At 39.7% G+C, this 20,317-nt stretch overlaps 1 protein-coding gene across 5 annotated transcripts in view; it reads right to left on the bottom strand.

Moving 5' to 3' along the window:
- Positions 1-1,481: 1,481 nt before the first annotated feature.
- Positions 1,482-20,317, bottom strand: part of LARP1 (La ribonucleoprotein 1, translational regulator) — a 108,310-nt gene continuing 89,474 nt past the window's right edge. For all 5 annotated transcript variants that reach the window (XM_081935018.1, XM_081935017.1, XM_081935016.1 and 2 more), the window contains 9 exons: positions 18,104-18,457; positions 11,395-11,518; positions 10,785-10,990; positions 10,550-10,656; positions 10,136-10,287; positions 9,265-9,409; positions 8,939-9,048; positions 8,340-8,467; positions 1,482-6,915 (listed from right to left, as the gene is read on the bottom strand). In XM_081935018.1, the coding sequence (XP_081791144.1) occupies positions 6,679-6,915; positions 8,340-8,467; positions 8,939-9,048; positions 9,265-9,409; positions 10,136-10,287; positions 10,550-10,656; positions 10,785-10,990; positions 11,395-11,518; positions 18,104-18,457 (1,563 nt within the window). In that variant the 3' untranslated portion in view covers positions 1,482-6,678. The remainder of the gene's footprint in view (positions 6,916-8,339; positions 8,468-8,938; positions 9,049-9,264; positions 9,410-10,135; positions 10,288-10,549; positions 10,657-10,784; positions 10,991-11,394; positions 11,519-18,103; positions 18,458-20,317) is intronic.

Genomic DNA, 20,317 nt, shown 5'->3' with positions numbered 1-20,317 from the left:
CCACAGCACATCAGCAGAATACCATATAAGAATATCCTATTATACATTTGGTTTATAAGCATGTAAAAATAATAGATGTCTTGCAACAGCCAGCATGGATTTATCAACAGTAAATCTTGCCAAACCAGTTTGAGCAATTTAGGTAACCACAGGATTGCAGTGAACACGGGGTTCTTTGACATTAATAAATCCTCTTACGAGAATCCAGTAGAGAAAATGGGAAAATACAAGATGGACTATGCTATCTGTAGATTGAATCAGAGCAGATTAAACAATTGTACTCAACAAGTGCATGTTAATATACAATCAGATAATTGGATGGGAGAACCTTGTGGTTGAAGTTGGTCTCAAGGTCCAGTTAAATGCACTGGCTTTCCTGCTGCTCAAGAACATCCCTTCCCAAACTGCTTGATTCCATTGCTCCAAGGCTGCTAGATTTTAGAGAGGTGAATCTGGAGTGACTCAGTTCATGGTAACCTTGCATATATACCGTATTACAGGTAGCCTTCAATTTATGACAACTGAGCCCAAGCAAGAGTTTTGTCCCATTGTATTACCTTTCTTGCCATTAAGTGAATCACTGCAGTTAAATTAGTGACAGTTGTTAATCTGGCTTCCTCATTGATGTTGCTTCTCAGAAGAGTGCAAAAGGTGACCCCAGAACTTAGCTATTGTCGAACACGTCAGTTGCTGTCTGAATTTAGATCACGTGACCATTGGGATAATGCAAATCCTCTGAAAAATGAAGTATTTAGAAATTTGTTATTTCTATTTCTACTATATCAATGGTTGCAAATTGAGGGCTACCTGTGTTGAGGGTCTGTCGCCTAACCCTTACTTAGGGTTAGACATTAGATCTGTTTTTTGTCTCAGGGCAGACGACTATCCTGAAAATTACCATGAGTCCTTTCTTGTGGTCAGACTGCTCACACTGCTTTTCAGCTGATTTAATGCTGTCATTTTTTTGCAAAGAATTTGGGCCTATTAGATTAGCACACTCTAGGCAACTGATGGACCCTGGTCGAATTCATTCTTGCTTGTTGTGCAGAATCAAGTGTGTGTGTGTGTGTTTTTGTGTGTTTGTGTGTGTTTGTGTTACTAGGACTTGTCATCTTCATAAGAGAACCTGATATATTGAGATTTCTTTTACTCTGAATTTTCTTAAATACTCTTTCTTGTAAGTACTTTTTACCAACATTTCTTAAGAGTGTTGTGAGTCTCTGGCTTGCCACAAGTTTTGGCCATTTTGAAAATAATTGAAGTAACTTCTGACAGTCAAGATTCATTCTGCAGCAATTGTATATGGGACATTCAACCTTGAACTATTAAAATAGAGCTCATATTAAATATAATTTCTTACCTGACAACACCGTATCAAGTGGTCCTTTCCTATGGAAGATATGATCAGGATAGGAGGATGGATTTCCACAATGAGCACAGAACGGTGAATGCAGTCAAAGCAATGAAAATGAAACTACATGGTCTTTTGAGCTTTTTATTTTTATACATTTTTGTATTAAAAAGGAAAAAGCATAATTACCACAAATTACAAAGGACTAAAAGCACTACTAGAATAATGAGTCACATCAGCCTATAAAGCAGATACTCTGAATAATATTACTGTTTATAATACAGGCTCTCATTCAAGTATTTTACAATTTTTCCTCTTCCTTTCCCCCCTCCCCAATGTGATGATCCTAGCACATGGGTCAAGAATTATATACTATTAACAGGAGATGGGATTGTGCATGGTAGGCTATATTAAGATATTTTCCTCCCAGGTGATATATGGTAATAGTTGTTTTAAAGATTTTCCCAAGAATAAATATAGCTGAAAGTGAATACAAACTCTTATTTGGTTTGTCTTTAGCAGCAAGCACACACACTTATGCATCCTGCTCTAGAAAGCAGGTATACCAGATTTTCTTTTCTACTGTGACAGAGTTTCACCTGTGTACAAAACAATCATGGTGCATTTTCCAGATTGTTCATCCAACATTTTCAGCAGCTTAATACAGACTTCACACCAATGAAACTCCAAACATCGTAGTTGTGCACTACTGCAGGAACCAAGCCAACAATTTTGAGGGGAAAGATTTGGCCATGCCTGGAACAGGCATGTCACTTAAATGCTATTATCAGAAAGTGGTCTTGGAGGGCAAAAGCTCCAACCAAGGACATCATATCCTTAGCTGTGGGATCTCAGTGGCCCAAGCCATTTTCTTGTACCATGATACAGAATGTGGAAAAGAGAACAACAATAACCAAAAATATATGAGCCATTTCTGTGAAGATGAATACATGCAAAAATAATGTCACCAAAGAAAAGGAGGGTTTTAGAGGGCCAGGCTTGGAAGAACAAAATCTGTAAAACCAAACAGGAATGGTTAAGCCCATGCCCTTTTCATGTATCCAGTCATAGAATATGCTCATCACAGATAAGTCGGTCCTATGTTCAAGTGTCTTCAGAAAGTGAAAATGTAAACTAGCAGAAAAGTTATCTGTAGATTTTTTTTTAAAAAAGCATCCAAACCCATGTTGCTGAGATGAACTCTCCCACCCCCAATAAACCACTCATTTGAAACTGATTTTTTTTAAAGATGGAGGCATCTAACAATACTAACTACACATTCCCTCTTAAACCTTTCTAATTGTTTGACAAATCCAAGTTTTAGAAGATTGATATGGATAGACAGAGAAGACCAGAATTTGTTGTATTAACACATTTGATTGCTTAACGAAAGAAAATAAGCAAGGCATAAATAACTCCCATCCCAGCCCTGTTTAAACAAGTAAACAAACAAAAATCCATGGCAGCACTCTAAGGTTTTGGTGTTGTGTATTAATAGTACAATCACGCTACCAGGAGCAAGAAAGGCAAATACAAATCTTTGCACTATATAACTGGAATTGTGAGGAACAAAAAGGGATAGAGGCATGACAGCACCAACACATAATAAAGGTCACTTACTTTCCTGTCTATTCAAAGCCAGATTTCAACTTCTTCTACCTGACCATAAAAATTTAGACCTATCCAGAATGACCAGAGTTATTTTTAAAATGCCTTTTGCTTTGCACCGGGGAACAGAAACTTTCTCAGATTTAGTAATCTCAGACATTAGGAAACCACAGAAAGCTTCTAAATCCCAACTGAAAGCCTCTGTTCCCAGAAAGTACTTCCATACGTTACTAGAGCATAGGATACTCACAACGTTATTAACATCCACTCACTTCCCAACAAGGTATTCGAGCCTATGTTTGCCAAAGCAATCTCTTCTATTTATAGGATTGATGTGATGCCTTCTGACCTACGGGTAGCCTATAATTACATGACTACATGTTGTACCGATGTCTTTCTAAACTGGTGCAAGAGTCTGTCATCAATAAATCTTCCCAAACCTTCTTTCAGTGATAAATAACTTCTCTCAACCAGTAAACGTTTATACAGTCCAACCTGTAACATTGTCAGATTTGATAAAAATCATGTGGCATTCTTAGGTTCTTTCATTCTTACAGGTACCACAGGTTTTTAATCATCATTTTTTTCTCCTACAATCTACAACTGCCTTAGTGCTCATCTTAAAATTTGCAAAAATGATGTTTGTATAACCACACATAGCAGCGTTCATGTTCAGAGGAACCCAATTCTTCAGGGTTAGCTAGAATAAATATCCAGAATTACTTTTAAGAACGCTTTTGAGCAAATATCCATTGGTTTTGACACATAAGCACTTGCTTCTATCTCCTAGTTCCCAAAGGTATGCTTTATTTCATGTTGCAACTATGATACTTAGGTTTACAAAGTTTGCACGGCAAAAATTACTGATGTCCACTATGTGGCAGCATATCTTGTAGTTGCAATAGTCCTAATGAAAATACAGACATTCCAGTCCATCTGCTTATTGAAATCCTGGGATAATAAGGATTTCAGCCAATTCATGAAATGGCCACGGTATTCCCAACTGTTAGTTCCATTTTAGCATGGTTCTCCTAATGCAGCATACTCAGCAGTATCACAATGTAATTGCATCTGGTGAAAACAGTGGAATGCTCATTTTCATTTCTCATGCCTTAATGACAATATGAAGGTTTGTTATAACAAGTGGCACAGCAAAGAAAGAAAGCAATACCCTGATGCTATTCAGTCATGCTAGAGCCATAGGGTGTGCTTTATGTGGCCATTGCACTATCACTCATGAATACTCTGTGGCAAACTCCCATTAAAGCAAGCTTGATACAGCTAAAAACAGTAACATTCAGGCAGTACTAATCCTAAGCGGAAAGTCCCATCTCCTTAGTTATCTACGTATTTAGTACCAAACCATCCACAAGAGGTTATAAATCAATGAACCGCCCTAATATCACACTCCCTGAAACACTAAATTACCGCTTATCTGCTCCAAACGACTAACTGCGGGAACTTAAGGTCTGCTATTGTCTCACAAAAGTACTTTCCAGCACAGTTAATATCAAGGATACACCTGAAACATGGACTCTAAAATGTGGAAATAGCCAAGATATCTGACAGTTCTGGCAGAGGAATTCACAGAAAAGGTGTAGTATGCCTTGCCCACTTTTTCTACATGTGTGAGGTGCAGGGAATGGAGGATATCAATTCTCAGCATTACATAAAGGCCCTCTGCACATGCTTTACCGAAGAGGGGGAAGAAGAGGACTGTTTTAACTTAAGCCATAGTACATAGGACCACATAAACAGTATTGCACCCTTTTATTACCATTTATCCACTTTTGGAGCTATATGGTAAGCACGAGTGGCATATTGACCTTCCTCCCCCAGCTGATTTTTCTGCAGAACACCAAGAGTACATTAGGAAAGTTAACAAAATGCAGGGAGAAACAAACCAGGTTGTCAGAAACATGATATAGCATGTATTTCCTTCTCTGCTGTTCACACCAATAGTTCAGGACAGCTGTTTTCTACATAATTTCAGCCATGCGAATAGCCTCTGAAAGTCCCAGCAGTTAGCCCAATAGCAGCCAAGGTAAGCTTGGTGCTTTGTATAAAGTGGAGTGACACAGATGTGGTGCCAATTCATGAGGTGATTATATTTTTTGTCTGTACATGTGATGCTCGCAACTAGCCAACAGTCTAAACAGCCGCATCCTTGGCTACATGGTCATTCCAGGGAAGGAAGGCAGATTATCATAGCTATTATTAGAAAGAACACAGAAAGGGAATCCTGTGCAAGTAATCAACACGAGTAAGCTACCTCAAATTCAGAAATGATTGGACATAAAAATCCTACTTTGCTTAGGATAAAGCTGTTTTCCTGTGAACACATTCTTCAACAATATGGATGAAAAGCAAGGATGCATGCCTTTAGATTCTCTCTCTGTGTATTACTCTTTTCCTGGTGCAACTGCCTGCCTATCCTGGAATAGGAAGTTTTCATGAAACAACAAATGAGATCTTGGCCTGTCCTGGTGGGAGAGAGAAAAATGGCGGCGCACCTGGAAGTCTAAGTGAAGCAATGGCAGATGCAGTTGTAGCAGAAAGGACACTAAAACAGTTGATACACATACATCAGCATCAACTACACAATAGCATAAGTTGCAGGCTGAAGTGCCCCAGTATCCCCCTGCTCTGGAGAGAAGCTGTTCGTGTGGCGTGAACCAACATTCAGCTAGATCTCAACAATATTGTTCCAGTTGATGCGGATCATAGCTGGGTTAAAGGGAAGACAGTCATCAGCTACTGCAGACAAGAGTCACTGAACAGGAAACAGAAATATATCACAGTCTGGCTGATTCCCAAGGAGATGCCATTTTCCCAAAATGCTCAAGTCAGGGATGCCTACAAGTTCCCAACTCCACAATAAGGCAACTTATTAATTTTGAAGGAAGGAAGCAAAAGAAACAGATTTTTTTAAACAAGTTTTTTGTGTTTTGTGTTTTTTTTTTTTAATGTGAAAGCTGTTTTAGCCAAGTCTTATAAGCATTCCTATGCGAGGGGAGACACTGTGCAAGTGTATGTTCTACCCATCACGCAAAAGAACTGGGCAAGCCCAATGTAAGTGGGCCCACTTTCAGCCAGGGTCCTTTGGTTCATTTCCAGTCGTAGGTGTCTGATGGAAAAGATGAGCAGCATAGAGGGAGCCACAACAGAAGTGGTGGTGATAGTAGCAGAGACTCCTCTTGTGCATTGCTATAGCCAGGAGGGCCGATGCCTGCTGAACTTGGAAAGCCAAAGGCTAGTTCTCCAAATAACACTACATTGTTCGATCCAAACTTCCAGCTTACCAAGTGGGCTGCATAGTTGTTAAGTGTTCAGAGGGAGGAGGAGGAGCTGGATTGTGAGGCTGCATGATGCAGAGTAATTTTGGTTTATCCAAACGAACTTCTATCAATAATTTAAAACTTGATATATATATATATATAATATATATATATATAATATTTATATTTATAAAAATCTCCCCTTTCCCAACCCAACCTAACCCCTGAAAGGCGCTAAGACATGAAAATGTGAAGGTCTGGCTCCAATCAATGACTTAATCACAGCGAGGAAAAAGATGCATTCAACTTGGATCATCTTGTTTTTCCAGCCAACAAGAAAAATCATATGCACTGTATAGCCCCACCTCCCGAAAGCAGCCTGGTCTTGGACTTTGACATTCCAACTCCCTGCCCCCTTTTCCACTGGTAGTTCTAGTATGTCTACTTCCCCACTGTTTGGGTTTCCACTGTGGCTGTGGAAACTGCATGTGGCTGGCTCAGGTTTTTGGCATCTTCCTGGCTTGATGAGTTGGGGTCTTGGCTGGATGAGGCAGACATTTGATTGGATGGAGTATGGCCAACAGTCTTGCTAGAAGACTGCGATGGATATCGCTTCCTTCCATCTACTCCTATAGTTGCAGCATATCTCTTGTGGCTACTTTCTTCCCCTATAGGAGGCTGAAACGAGAAAAAAGCCATTAGACCAATTTATGTAGCATCTCAATATTGCTTCAAGATTCATGATTTACACACACACACACAGACACAAAGACACACACACACACACACACACACACAGAGAGAGAGAGAGAGAGAGAGGGAGGGAGGGAGGGAGGGAGGGAGGGAGGGAGGGAGGGAGAGGGAGAGAAAGAAATATATAGAGCTTTGTTACAGTATTTTTAAAAAGTAATAGTACCTCAAAGCCCCATCTTTCCCTATTGCATGGCCTACACTTTCAAAACTGAGATCTTAAAATATTTTCATTCTACTTTGAAATGTTAAGGGGAAGATTTTATAGTCATTTAGCCAAAAAAAAAAACTTTAGGGGAAAATCAATGAGGGTAGTGATCTGCAGCACTCACCTTTGCCAAGTCTGAACTGGACAAGCTAGAATGAGCCCTCCAGAGTGGCACTCAACTTCAAAATACTCCAATTCTAGTTCCTAGTCTTAATATCCATACCGTCATTCACAATTATCTGAAGATTTTTATATATGACCAGGCTATTATTTTTAAAAATAATATATTATTTTTATTATTTTTTTCTGCTTAGCACTTTTATGCAAGTGTAGGGTTGGCTTTTTTTCTTCAAATTAATCAAATTTTGATCCATTGTTTGGACAGGAATTGACCAAATCTGGCTTGTCTCCCCGAGCCTGATGTCATGGGCTGAGCGAAAGTGACTGGTCCAAAGCCACCCAGCTGGTTTTCATGCCTAAAGTGGGAGTAGAACTCATAATCTCTAGCCTGATGCTTTAACCACTAGACCAAACTGGCTGTTACTTATTACTATTACTATGGTTTAATGCAAAGTCAACCAGCTGTTAGATTGCACTTGGCATTTTTATCCCCCACTGAATCCTTCCCAAAGATAGATATTGTTTTTTGGTAGTGTTTTTAATTAATATATTTATTAATATATATTTTATCTTGTCATTTCCATACATAGTCCTTAGCTTACAAGCACGATAGGGACTGGAATTTTGTTATTAAGTAGTGTGGCACTTAGGTGAGACATCATGTGACTGCACATGATTTTACAAATTTTTGCCAGTTGTTAAGTGAATCACTGTTAAGGCAGAGATCATGACTTGTGACCTTCCCTGCTAGCTAGCAGTAAAACCTAATTTTGCCTTTTTTAATCTCACAGCAACAATCTTATAAAGTGGGCTGGCTGAGAGTGTGTCGGGCCCAAAGTCACTCAGGCAGTGATTGCAATTAATTTATAAGCAGAATTTTCCTAACACTTCATATTATTTCAAACACATTGTTATTATTAATCTACTCTGTGCACACTATGCCTGAAAAAGCCATAAACATTGGAGAAAACACAACCATTAGAAATATTTGTATTACAAGGAAGAAACTGTAATTTGTACCCACATCAACTCTGAAGTCTTCAAGGCGGCGGAATTTGCTGAGGTATTCTTGCAATTTGCTGTCAATGTCCAAATTTTTGGCTTTGGAATATTTTAAGAAGGCCCAAAATTTTTCAAGCCCATAAAGCTGGCCTATTAACAAGGGACAAAAAACTAAGAATAAGTCTTATCTAACATAGACTTAGGAAGCAATAACAATTTCATTTCAGCAAATATTACTGGCAAAAATGTATCAAGACACAAGAACAGACTTTTTATTAGCTACACATAGGTGGGGGAGGATGGGAAAGAGACAAAGGGGACAAGAAAGCAGTTGGCCCTCTCTTTACTTAAGACAAAAGAGCATATAGCTAAAAGTAATCTTAGCTTCAGAAGTCAAGAACTTCTCCCAGTATTCATGACTTTTTGAGAGTTCTTCCTATGCATAGTACTCAAAACATCCTTTCATACTATAGTTTTGGAATCACAGTGTAATCAAAACTCCAACTATTTACTCTAAAGAAGATTGCACAATTATTGGAAAAATGTCCCACAATTCATTGGCATAAAAATTCCCTGAAATATCAGTCACTGTATGTTCTACCAGGAAAAAAAATCACTTACCAGCCTCAAAATCTTTTATAGTTTCTTCTTGGAAATCTTTAAATATGTCAGGCCGGAATTTTTTCTCCAGTCCATAACTGTAATATCTGAAGAGGCACTCCAGTCCATACCTGCAAGACCATACTATTTGTAACACCACTACTTCCTTCAGATGCTATTTTTTTTACAAAAAAAAATATTTGATCAAATCAGACAAATTATCCATCTAATATCCCTTTAAGGACTATCACCATATTTTGTTACTAAAGCCAAGATCAATCCATGTGTCCCCCTTTCTATACTTAAAATGCCCACTATAATGATGCAATAAACAGATTTGGACCTACCTGTACCCTTCCTTTGCATCCTCCAGAGACAGTTGCTTAAATTCCTCATACATTTTCTTGTTAAAGTGATCCCGAAGGAAAAATGACCAGAATCTAAAGAGAGTATTCATTTCTTGGGACTGGCCAATGCCCAGTCGTTTCCGTTCTGGGTAAGAACAAAGAAGAAAATGCTTAAGAACTATTTTAAAGTGCATGCCAATTAAAATATTTCACTTCATCCTAAAAACAAAATACACACACTCCCCATCATTATGTTTCTGTTATACACAAAATTAAGAATCTGCTGAATGCCTGGGCTTTGGATCTTGAAGCCAGATAGAGAAATTTCTGTAGCAATGTCATTTATAAAGCAGCCAAAGGATTTTAATCTTAAATGACATTATATAGTGAATGAAGAAGACTGCCGTTAGATGAATGGAAACTTTATCTTCAAAACGGCCCACACCAATTAGCCCACACCAATTAGAAGTGATGAAACTACATGCTCGTCTATAGCTCTGTACAAGTGAACAGATAACGGTGCAGAACAGAGGTTTTTTTCCTCCAATTCAAAGTAAGCAATACTCATTGCACTACATGCAAATTTGGTCTACAGATTATTACTTCAAACAATAATGAAGGTTTGCAAAGAATATCACTGCTATCAACCCTATACTGTGGCCAATATCACTGCCACGGTATAGGGTTTCTTGCCTAGGCAGGGGGTTGGACTAGAAGACCTCCAGGGTCCCTTCCAACTCTGCTACTGTATTGTATTGTATTGTAAGAAGCTAAATTTGACCAAGATATTAGGAAAACTGCTTACTCTATTCACAATAACCTGCACAAAAATCAAACACATGACAAGTTCAGCAGTATCTACACAATTCACCATTAAGGCAGCGCCGGCGATACTTGTGGTAGACATGTTGTGTGAAGCCATTTTCTTTCAGGAGTTCGTGGGAAGGATGCTGGAACTTAGGCAATGACTGTGGGGTGCAGCCATAGCTGCCTATAGCTGGGGTGCCTTCTGAAGGACTGGAACTAGATAAATTTTGGAAAAAAAATGTGTCAATATAAGAACCAACTGCTCAAATGTCCAGAAGCAAATACAGACACATTACAGTCAATCAGACTTTAATCTGACAAGCTTTTTTTGAAAAAGCCTTAATTGCTAATTAAGGAATTATTCTGAGTAAAGAGGGCATTGATTTATGAGGAAGAAGAGAAACTCATAGTTTCTTCAGTAGGATCTCTCAATCTTTTATTCTTCAACTTCAATGAAAATCATTATGCCTTTTACTACCTGATGGATGCTGTTCGAGGTCTATGCTCCCGAGAATCCATCACCCAACCAACGTGACACTCCATTGGGGGATTTGAACTGTGCCGTGTTTTCCTTTTCCGGGGTGTCTGTAAGAAGCAGAAGGAGCACATGACAGATTCTGTAGGAACACTAAAGGTTCACAAAGAATTCTAGCTGGGTCCAGAGATACCCAATGTATATAGGCATATAGAAGGAGCTGGTGCGCAGACCTTACCTTGGCGTCTATCAATCTGCCTTCCTTAACCACTGGGTAAAACCGAGGTGTCTGTGTGGGGTCTTTCAGTTGAGGTGTACGAGGGGTCCGAGGAGTTCTTGCATTGCGGTAGTTTGGGGATTCTGGCACAGTTGTTGGCAAAGATCGGGCAATGGTTGAAGGTTCGGGCACACCAAAGAGTTTATTTGCCAGAGCATCGGTTGGAACTACAATGAAAAAAATAGTAATGATTAAACTATGTTTATACAGAAATTTTTTAAAAATCAGCATCCATGCTCAAAAATTGTGTTTTCCAATTCCCTTTAAGAAAAAAGTGAAAGCAACAAAGTTTTTAAAAGCAAGTATAAAATGATGGATTTGTGCCCTGAAATAAAATTTTAGTGTATGCTGTTCAAGGTCATCTTGTGTAAGATGGCAGGCATATTAATTTGATAAACAATAAAATGAAATAGGAAGATCTTCTAGATGCTTTACAAGCAAAGAAGAAGAAGAAAATCAGAGAGCAGCAGCTTAAAAATACAGCAGAGAAGACTAAATGTTTGTCAAAAGATCCTATGTGGAAAACACCTACTGAAATTTGTTTAATAGGTGAGTCTGTGCAAACCTTTACCTTGCTGGAACCTGGGTGGTCCTGGGGGAACTTCTTGATTTGGATCAACAGGAGGCTCAGGGGTAAGTGTGTCAAACTGCTCTCTGCTGATCATATTCACCTTCTTGAAGTTTTCTACTTCTTGCTACATTTCAAAAGATCACAAATGAAAATTAAAATACATGACAAGAAGAGATTTACACTTTATGTCTAGCAAAGCAGCGTGAAAACCTCACAAAAATCTCGGTAAATTGGGAAAAGAGAAAGTGGGTCCCTAAATAGATGACTATCAAGAATGGAGTTTCAAAATATCAACGGTGATGTACCTCACCATTTCAGTGTAAGACAAATCATCAGAATTTCAAATCAAAACTTTTGTGTACAGTTTAGTTAAGGAATTCCACATAAGACTAAAATCATGTAATTGTGACAAATATTCATTTTTGGATGTCTGCTTCACATTCATATACATCAGAGATAATATACTTTTTAATGTAATAAAAAGAGTTCATGAAAATAACATTCTGACTTCCTCTTCACATTATTTTAACTATTTTTTTTCTATGCTCAGATAGCTCATCTTTAGCGTCACATTCAGGAACTGAGAAATTTCAGAAGCAACTGACTAAGGGCAGATCACATACAAAATTGACAATTTAATGCCTTTCTTTCATCTACTTTATGTATGAACAGCTCAAATACAATCATTCAATTACATTTTATTGAGCCCACATCTATCTAATAATCCTGTATTACCTTTTAGTATAAACATCCTCAGATAATATCCCACAAAGTAGTCTACAAATCTTCCTGTATTCACCGCTGAATTTTCTTTTATCAAGCTAGTAGTAATGGAGAAGTGCTGCAAAAGTCTGCTGTTTATTCTAAGAATCTTATTGCTATCTCTGGTAAGCAATATATCCTCAGATTACAACCACTTTTTCAGTTCATAGTTACAAAGGCACTGAAAGTATATAGGATTGGTCCAGTTTCTGCCGTCACAACACCCATGCATTTGTGTGATCGCAATTCAGGCACATGGCAACCAGCTCGCACATATGATGGTTGCAGATTCCTGCAGTTAGGTGATCATTATTTCCGTGCCAGCTGTCCACAGCAAACAGAATTTGGTAGTTGGCAGGGAAAGTCACAAATTGCTCCCTTGACTTGTTCTAGCTACTTTTTCTCCCGAGGAGCCCTGCTACAGAAGACGAGATCCCAGGAATCTTGTCCTCCACAGCACTCCATTCTGCCCTCCTTCCTAGCATCTCCTTGCCTGCAACCCCTGCTAGCTGGCCTGAACTCTGTAGCACCTGTGCACTCTGTAACACCTGCTCATGGCAAACATACACAACCCCACAGCACCCACATTCCTTGTCTGGGATCCTTGACTCTTCCCACTTAACAATTCATGTAATCCTGGTATTAGGATAACAACTTGGACTGCCATCACTAAGTGCTAACATTGTACTTCACAGTTGCAATGCTTAGTGACAGAAATTCCGGTCCAAATTGCTATTGCAACCCGAGAATTACTTTAAAGAACTATTTTGATCTGCTCCAAATTAGTACCTTTAGTGACCACCAGAAATCCCAAGTGAATCCTGTTGAGCACCACAAATTTTAATTCTAGATCCAATTCTCTCTTTTAAGGCCATAAATAGTATAGCTCCTATAATATTTATGGGCTTAAAAGAGAAAATTTGGAAGCTCTTTCCAAATTTACCAAGCCAATTTAGTACCATGTGTCTTACTCAATCAATATTGTGGCTAGCAAAAATCATCTTCTTTGTTTTACATTTCCAATTTTGAAGATAGTTCAATACCTATTATGAAGTAAATTAACTACTCCCACCAAAACTTCAGTTGCCCAATCCATTTATCCCAGCAAACTTAAACATATCTGAGACATTGTTGTGGGAAGAAGTTACCACAGAAACAGCAAAGTTGACATAATAAGGCTAACCATTACAATTTTAGAGACCAGCTGACTGAAAATGCAGACTGATCTTTGTGCCGACTAACATGAAGATATAATCAAAAGATATCACCAAAAATATGATGATGATTCCAGCTCTACTACAGAAAATGGTACCTCGGACTTTTAATTTAGCATCTTCTCCCATATTTCCAAAAGTACAAGTAGTAAATATTTTAGTTAGCGTTAGGATTTACACCAATTACAGGTAGTCCTTTTTTAAACAACCAATGGTTCAGGAACCATTCAAAATTACAACAGGACTGAACAAACAGGAATTCTCTCATTTCTGCAGACTGGCTGCAAATGGCCTGAGCCAAATTCTGCTTAGATTTGGGACAGATCTTTCTCAGCCAGCCTCTTTGAAAGCGAAAGGGCTACTACCCATCAGATTGATTTCTCCACATGAAGGGCAGAATCCCTTCACCAACTAAAAATTAGAGGGGCAAAATAACAAAGCAACAGAATGATATAAGAATCCGCTTTACAGAAAAGGACTGAGAAAAGGCTGTATAAAGCAGCATAGGGCTGCAAGTTCAAGGTTAGCAGAGAAAGATATTCCTGAATGTAATTTCCATTTAGAAATAGGCATGCTTAGAATCACATACAGTGCATTCGGAAAGTGTTCAGACCCCCTTCACTTTTGTCAATTTTGCTATGCTTCAGCCTAATTCTACAGTTGTTGAAATTCATTTTTTCCATTAATCTACACCCAGTATTCCATGAGGACAAAGTGAAAACAGAATTTTAGAAATGTCTGTAAATTTATTAAAAAGAAAGAACTGAAATATCAATTGGCATAAGTATTCAGACCCTTTGCAACAATACTTGAAATTTAGCTCAGGTGCCTCCCATTTCTCTTGATCGTTGCTGACATGTTTCTACACCTTGTAGTTTACCTGTGGTAAACTACATCAATTGGACATGATTTGGAAAGGCACTCTCCCCTCTATAGAAGGCCTCACAGCTGACAATGCATACTATAGCAGAGCAAAAGTCATGAGGTCAAAGAAACTTCCTGCAGAGTTCAGAGACAGGATTATTGCAAGGCACAGATCTAGGGAAGACTACAATAAAATTTCTGCTGCAGGTTCCTAAGACCACAGTGGCCTCCATAATTCTGAAATGGAAGAGGTTTGGCACAACCAGATGGTCACCTGGCTCACCTCAAATGGAGCAAAGTGTGAAGAAGGGACAGATTTCTGGAAAGATAGTCCTCACTGCATCCCTCTACCAATCTGGGCTTTATGACAGAGAGGCTAGACCAGTGGTCGGCAAGCCGCGGCTCGCGAGCCACAAGCGGCTCTTTACACATTTTAATGCGGCTCTTCTGTGTGCCGGATTATTATCCTCCCTAATCATTGTGGATCGAAAAGAAAAAAGGGAAAGGGGCGCTTGTTTTGAAGCGCCCGCTCCCCTCCCTCCTCTCGGGCACTTCAAAACAAGCGCCCCTTTCCCTTTTTCTTTTCGACCCACAATGATTAGGGAGGATCCTGAAGTCGGGCGGGAGGAAAGCGAGGTCTGACCGGGTGGGCAGCGAAACTCCAGGGCTCTCTGTTCTAATTCCCCGTGAAAACTGTTGCCTCTGAAGCGTTTGCTCTACTGTTTGAACCTTTAAGCGTCCCTTTCCCTTTTTTCTTTTCAACCCACAATGATTAGGGAGGATCCTGAAGTCGGGCGGGGACGAGAAGCGAGGAGGCTCCGTTTCTTTTTCTGCCGCCCTAATCCTCCCTAATCATTGTGGGTTGAAAAGAAAAAAGGGAAAGGGATGCTTAAAGGTTCAAACAGTAGAGCAAACGCTTCAGAGGCAACAGTTTTCACGGTGAATTAGAACAGAGAGCCCTGGAGTTTCGCTGCCCACCCGGTCAGACCTCGCTTTCCTCGCATGATTGGCTAATTTGCTACTGCCCGGCTCCCCGGTTAGATTTTTGCTGGGAGGGGGCGGGGGGGAAAGCTCCTTGGCCTCCGTCTCTTTTTCTCCCTCCTCGCTTCTTGGGGCTCCACCAATGGGGGAGCAAGGCCCAGCACCAGGCTTTGGACTAACACAGGGGTCTGCAAAGTTGGCTGTTTTAAGACTGGTGGACTTCAATTCTCAGAATTCTGGGAATTGAAGTCCACCAGTCTTAAGAGCCAATTTTGCAGATCCCTGGGCTAATATGATTGATGCCCTTGGTGGACTTCAATTCTCAGAATTCTGGGAGTTGAAGTCCACAAGTCTTCAAGCTGTCAGGTTTGAAGACCCCTGGGTTTTTTTTTTAAAGGGTTAGGGGTGCAAGGATCTTGTAACTTGACAGCTTTAAGACTTGCGTGCTTCAAATGCCAGAGTTTATTGAAACTAAAAACAGTGTACCATCCTATGTATTTTCGGTTTTAAAAATGTGGCTCTCAAAATAAATTTCAATTGTGGTTTTGGCGAGATTTTGCTCAGTTGAAAAAAAAGGTTCCCCACCACTGGGCTAGACCAAAGCCCCTCCTCAGTGCAAAACACATGATAGCTCACTTGGAGTTTGCAAAAAAAAAAAAAAAAAAAGCACCTGAAGGACTCTCAGACTGTGAGGAACAAGATTCTCTGGTCTGATGAAATCAAGATTGAATTGTGTGGTCTCAATTCTAAACGTTCCTAACAATGAAGCATGGTGGTGGCAGCATCATGCTGTGGGAGTGTTTTTCAGCAGCAGGGATTGGGAAACTGGTCAAGGTTGAGGGAAAGCTGAATGGAGCAAAGTACAAGGATATCCTCAATGAAAACCTGTTCCACATCGTTCAGACCTCAGACAAAGGTTCACTTTCCAACATGATAATGATTCTAAGCATACAGCCAAGGCAGAGTGGCTTAGGGAGAACTCTGTGAATGTCCTAGAGTGTCCCATCCAGAGCCCTGAAATGAGCCCTGCTGAACATCTCCAGAGGGACCTGAAAATGGCTGTCCACCGACGGTCGCCATCCAACCTCACTGAGCTTGAGAGGATTTGCATAATGGCAGAAAATCCCTCAATCCAGATGTGCAAAACTGGTCACATCATACCTAAAAAGACTCAAGGCTGTAACTGATACAATTGGTATACAAGAACAAACTTCACCAGTCTAAATCAGGGGTTTCAAATTCAATTTCATGGAGGGCTGCATCAGGGTTGCGTTTGACCTCGGGAGGGCTAGGAAAGAGGGCGTGGCCAGCTCTACATCACTTATATCAGTGGTGCCTGTGGTGGCCCGAGTGCTCTGCCAGCAAAAATGGGCTCTTGAGTTCCGTTTTCACCTGTGATGACCTCCTGCAACCCTCTGCCAGCAAAAAGGGAGCTCGGAAGGGCCGCTCATTTTTGCTGGCAAGGCACCGTGGGCCGGTCATTCGCTGTTTCCAGGGCAGCCCACGGGTCAGATCTAAGCACCCCATGAATCGGATCCAGCCCTTGGGCCTTGAGTTTGACACCCCTGGTCTACATTGTGGGGAATAAGTGACGGTAATGGAAATTTATACCAATCCTTCAACAAATACAAACTATACAGCTGTTCTCCAAAACTCAGCATACTATCTATATTATTTCTGTAACAATTCATATAATAATTTTAGTAGGTGTAGAATAAAGTCACTATATCAGCTGAAATAATAACTACATTAAAAGAACAAAGGCGGCACTGTAACAAACCCAAAGAAATATCTGCCCACTTATATACTATGTTGATAAAAACACTTTAACATTCATTCATGCCTAACAAAGATAAGAAAAATATTCTGTAACCAAGAATGATCAAGTGGCAAGCAGGCTTAAGATCATAATCTATAGTAGTAGAAAACAATTGGTAGATCTTCCTCTCCAAAGTACTCTACAAATACAGTTAACAGCTAGCTCGTCAGACAGTATAGCCAAAAAACACATGTATAAGGCTTTTCCAACTCTAGGAGGCAGTACTCATCTCCATTTCTTAGCCAAGGAAGCCAGTCTTGTCCAAAGATGCTTCCATAGTCACATGGCCTGCATGACTATATTCTGAGTCACACGGAACACTGTTACCTTCCCACTGAAGAGGTACTTATTTATCTGTCTATGGAGATTGCCATTCAAGAAGCTTCTTCAGTTCAGAACTTGGGTTCTCAAACTTCTTGAGAACCAAAATGTCTTCAGGGAAAACAAAGCTCAGTTGCCTTTTGAAAAAGCACCTTTGGAACTACCTATCTAATCGCATTTGCATGTTTTCGAATTGCTTGGTGGGCAGCAACCCAAACAAGGAGGAAAGTTCACCCCATCGCTTAGTGCTCTGGGTCTTGAACCTGGACTGTCAGCTTTCCAGCTGACAAGGTCAGCATCTTTAACTACTGAGCCACTGCACTATCTGAGAGTATTATTGGTTTTTAAATAAAACAGCACCAATCAAAAGGAAACTGAACCCAAAACAGAAGCATAACTACAGATAATCTGTCATTCATAAATCCATTTGTAATCAATTCATCTCCCATAATATCTGATAAGATAAAAGGTAAGGTATTCCAAAGTATTAGGATGTATGCGAGAACGTTAACTGATGATTAAAGGACCCCCACCAAAGAAATGCCTATAGACTCAGGGTAGACATTTGCTTTCTGAATCTACCCTCTTTAAGTTTTCTTGATACACATATTCATATAGGTGGGTGGGCAAAATAGTTCTGTACTAGTATATTGGTTCAGGTTTTAATAATGCACTCGGGGCCTTTGCTTAGTCCCATCTACATTATATTCATTTCATGTTGAATAGGATAATAAAACCCAATTCTCACCTTTATCTGAGAATATTCTGGTTCAAACTGTTCTGTCCATAGGTCCTGTTCATAGTAATATAGTCCATCATTGATCACTTTGGCCAATTCTGAGCTCATCTTTGCCCTGGAAGTGTGGTTGCCTGTTCTGTCTCCCCCTGGATGACGGCGTAGATAGGGGGGTGTCTGTGTTACAATCAAAATTTTGTTCACGTCCCTGTCATCAATCTCATAGTCTGAATCCTCATCTGACCAATCAGTGAAGGTGTTTTTACGACCATCCATCTGTTCCATTTCCTCATCAAAAAGAAAGTCCAACTCCTCTGGTTCATCCTGATCCTTCTGCTTCAGTGGTGTTCTAGACTCTTCTGTTTTCTGGTAAAAAGTGAGATAATGTTGTTAAGATAGAAGCTGGTGAAGTAAGCTTTACTACAATGCTCACAGGAAAATTACAATGAACTCTCTGTTTCGCCCTCAAGATAAATAACTCAAAAGCTTCACCTGCAATATGTGACTTGAAAACAAAGCCCATTTCATTTACTGTATTTTTCAGAGTATAAGACGCACCGGAGTAAAAGACACACCAAGGTTTTGAAGAGGCAATTTTTTTAAAAAAGTAAGTAGGTAGATAGAGCGATAGAGAGGAAGATAAAGAGAGAGAAATACAGTAGGTAGGTAGGGAGAGAGAGAGAGTAGTTAGGTATGTAGGTAGATAAAGGGATAGAAAGAGAGAGAAATGATATATATATATATATATATATATATATATATATATATATATATATATATATATATATATATATATATATATATATATATATATATATATATATATATATATATATATATATATATATATATATATATATATATATATATATATATATATATATATATATAGTATGTAGGTAGGGAGAAAGAGTGTGTGTGTGTGTGTAGGTAGGTAGGTAGATAGGTAGGTAGGTAGGTAGGTAGGTAGAGGGATAGAGAGAGAGAGAAATAGAAAGCGATAGAGAGAGAAATACAGTAGATAGGTAGGGAGAGAGAGAGAGAGTAGGTAGGTTGGTAGCTAGGGGGGTAGAGAGAGAAAGAGAGAGAGGGAGAGAGAATACAATACAATAGCAGAGTTGGAAGGGACCTTGGCGGTCCAACCCCCTGCCTAGGCAGGAAACCCTATACCGTTCCAGACAGATGGCTATCCAACATCTTCTTAAAGACTTCCAGTGTTGGGGCATTCACAACTTCTGGAGGCAAGCTGTTCCACTGATTAATTGTTCTAACTGTCAGGAAGTTGCTTCTCTCCTTGATTAGTTTCCATCCATTGCTTCTTGTCCTGCCCTCAGGTGCTTTGGAGAATAGTTTGACTCCCTCTTCTTTGTGGCAACCTCTGAGATATTGGAACACTGCTATCATGTCTCCCCTAGTCCTTCTTTTCATTAAACTAGACATACCCAGTTCCTGCAACCGTTCTTCATATGGTTTAGTCTCCAGTCCCCAATCATCTTTGTTGCTCTTCTCTGCACTCTTTCTAGAGTCTCCACATCTTTTTTACATCATGGCGACCAAAACTGAATGCAGTATTCCAAGTGTGGCCTTACCAAGGCATTATAAAGTGGTATTAACACTTCACGTGATCTTGATTCTATCCCTCTGTTTATGCAGCCTAGAACTGTGTTGGCTTTTTTGGCAGCCAAATAATACAGTAGATAGGGAGAGAGAGTGAGTAGTTAGGTAGGTAGATAGATAAAGGGATAGAAAGAAAGAGAAATAGTGAGAGAGAAATACAGTAGGTAGGTAGGGAGAGAGAGTGTGTGTAGATAGGTAGAGGGATAGAGAGAGAAATAGAGAGAGAGAGAGAGAGAAATACAGTAGATTGATAGGGAGAGAGAGAGAGTAGGTAGGTAGGTAGGTAGGTAGGTAGGTAGGTAGGTAGGTAGGTAGGTAGGTAGGTAGGTAAAGGAAGAGAGAGAGAGAGAGAGACAGAGAGAGAGAGAGAAATAGAAAGAGAGAGAGAAATACAGTAGATAGGTAGGGAGAGAGAGAAGAGTAGGTAGGTTGGTAGCTAGAGGAATAGAGAGAGAGAAATAGAGACAGACAGAGAAATACAGTAGGTAGGTAGGGAGAGAATGTGTGTGGGTAGGTAGGTAGGTAGAGTGATAGAGAGAGAGAAATAGAGATAGAGAGAAATACAGTAGATAGGTAGGTGTTTCTGCTGGCACAGCACTTGATCAATGT

This window comes from Natrix helvetica, assembly GCF_964273705.1.
Source record: "Natrix helvetica genome assembly, chromosome: 1".
Lineage (NCBI taxonomy): Eukaryota > Metazoa > Chordata > Lepidosauria > Squamata > Natricidae > Natrix > Natrix helvetica.
Note: the sequence above shows the minus strand (reverse complement) of the source record. Positions and strands in the feature narration are given on the sequence as shown.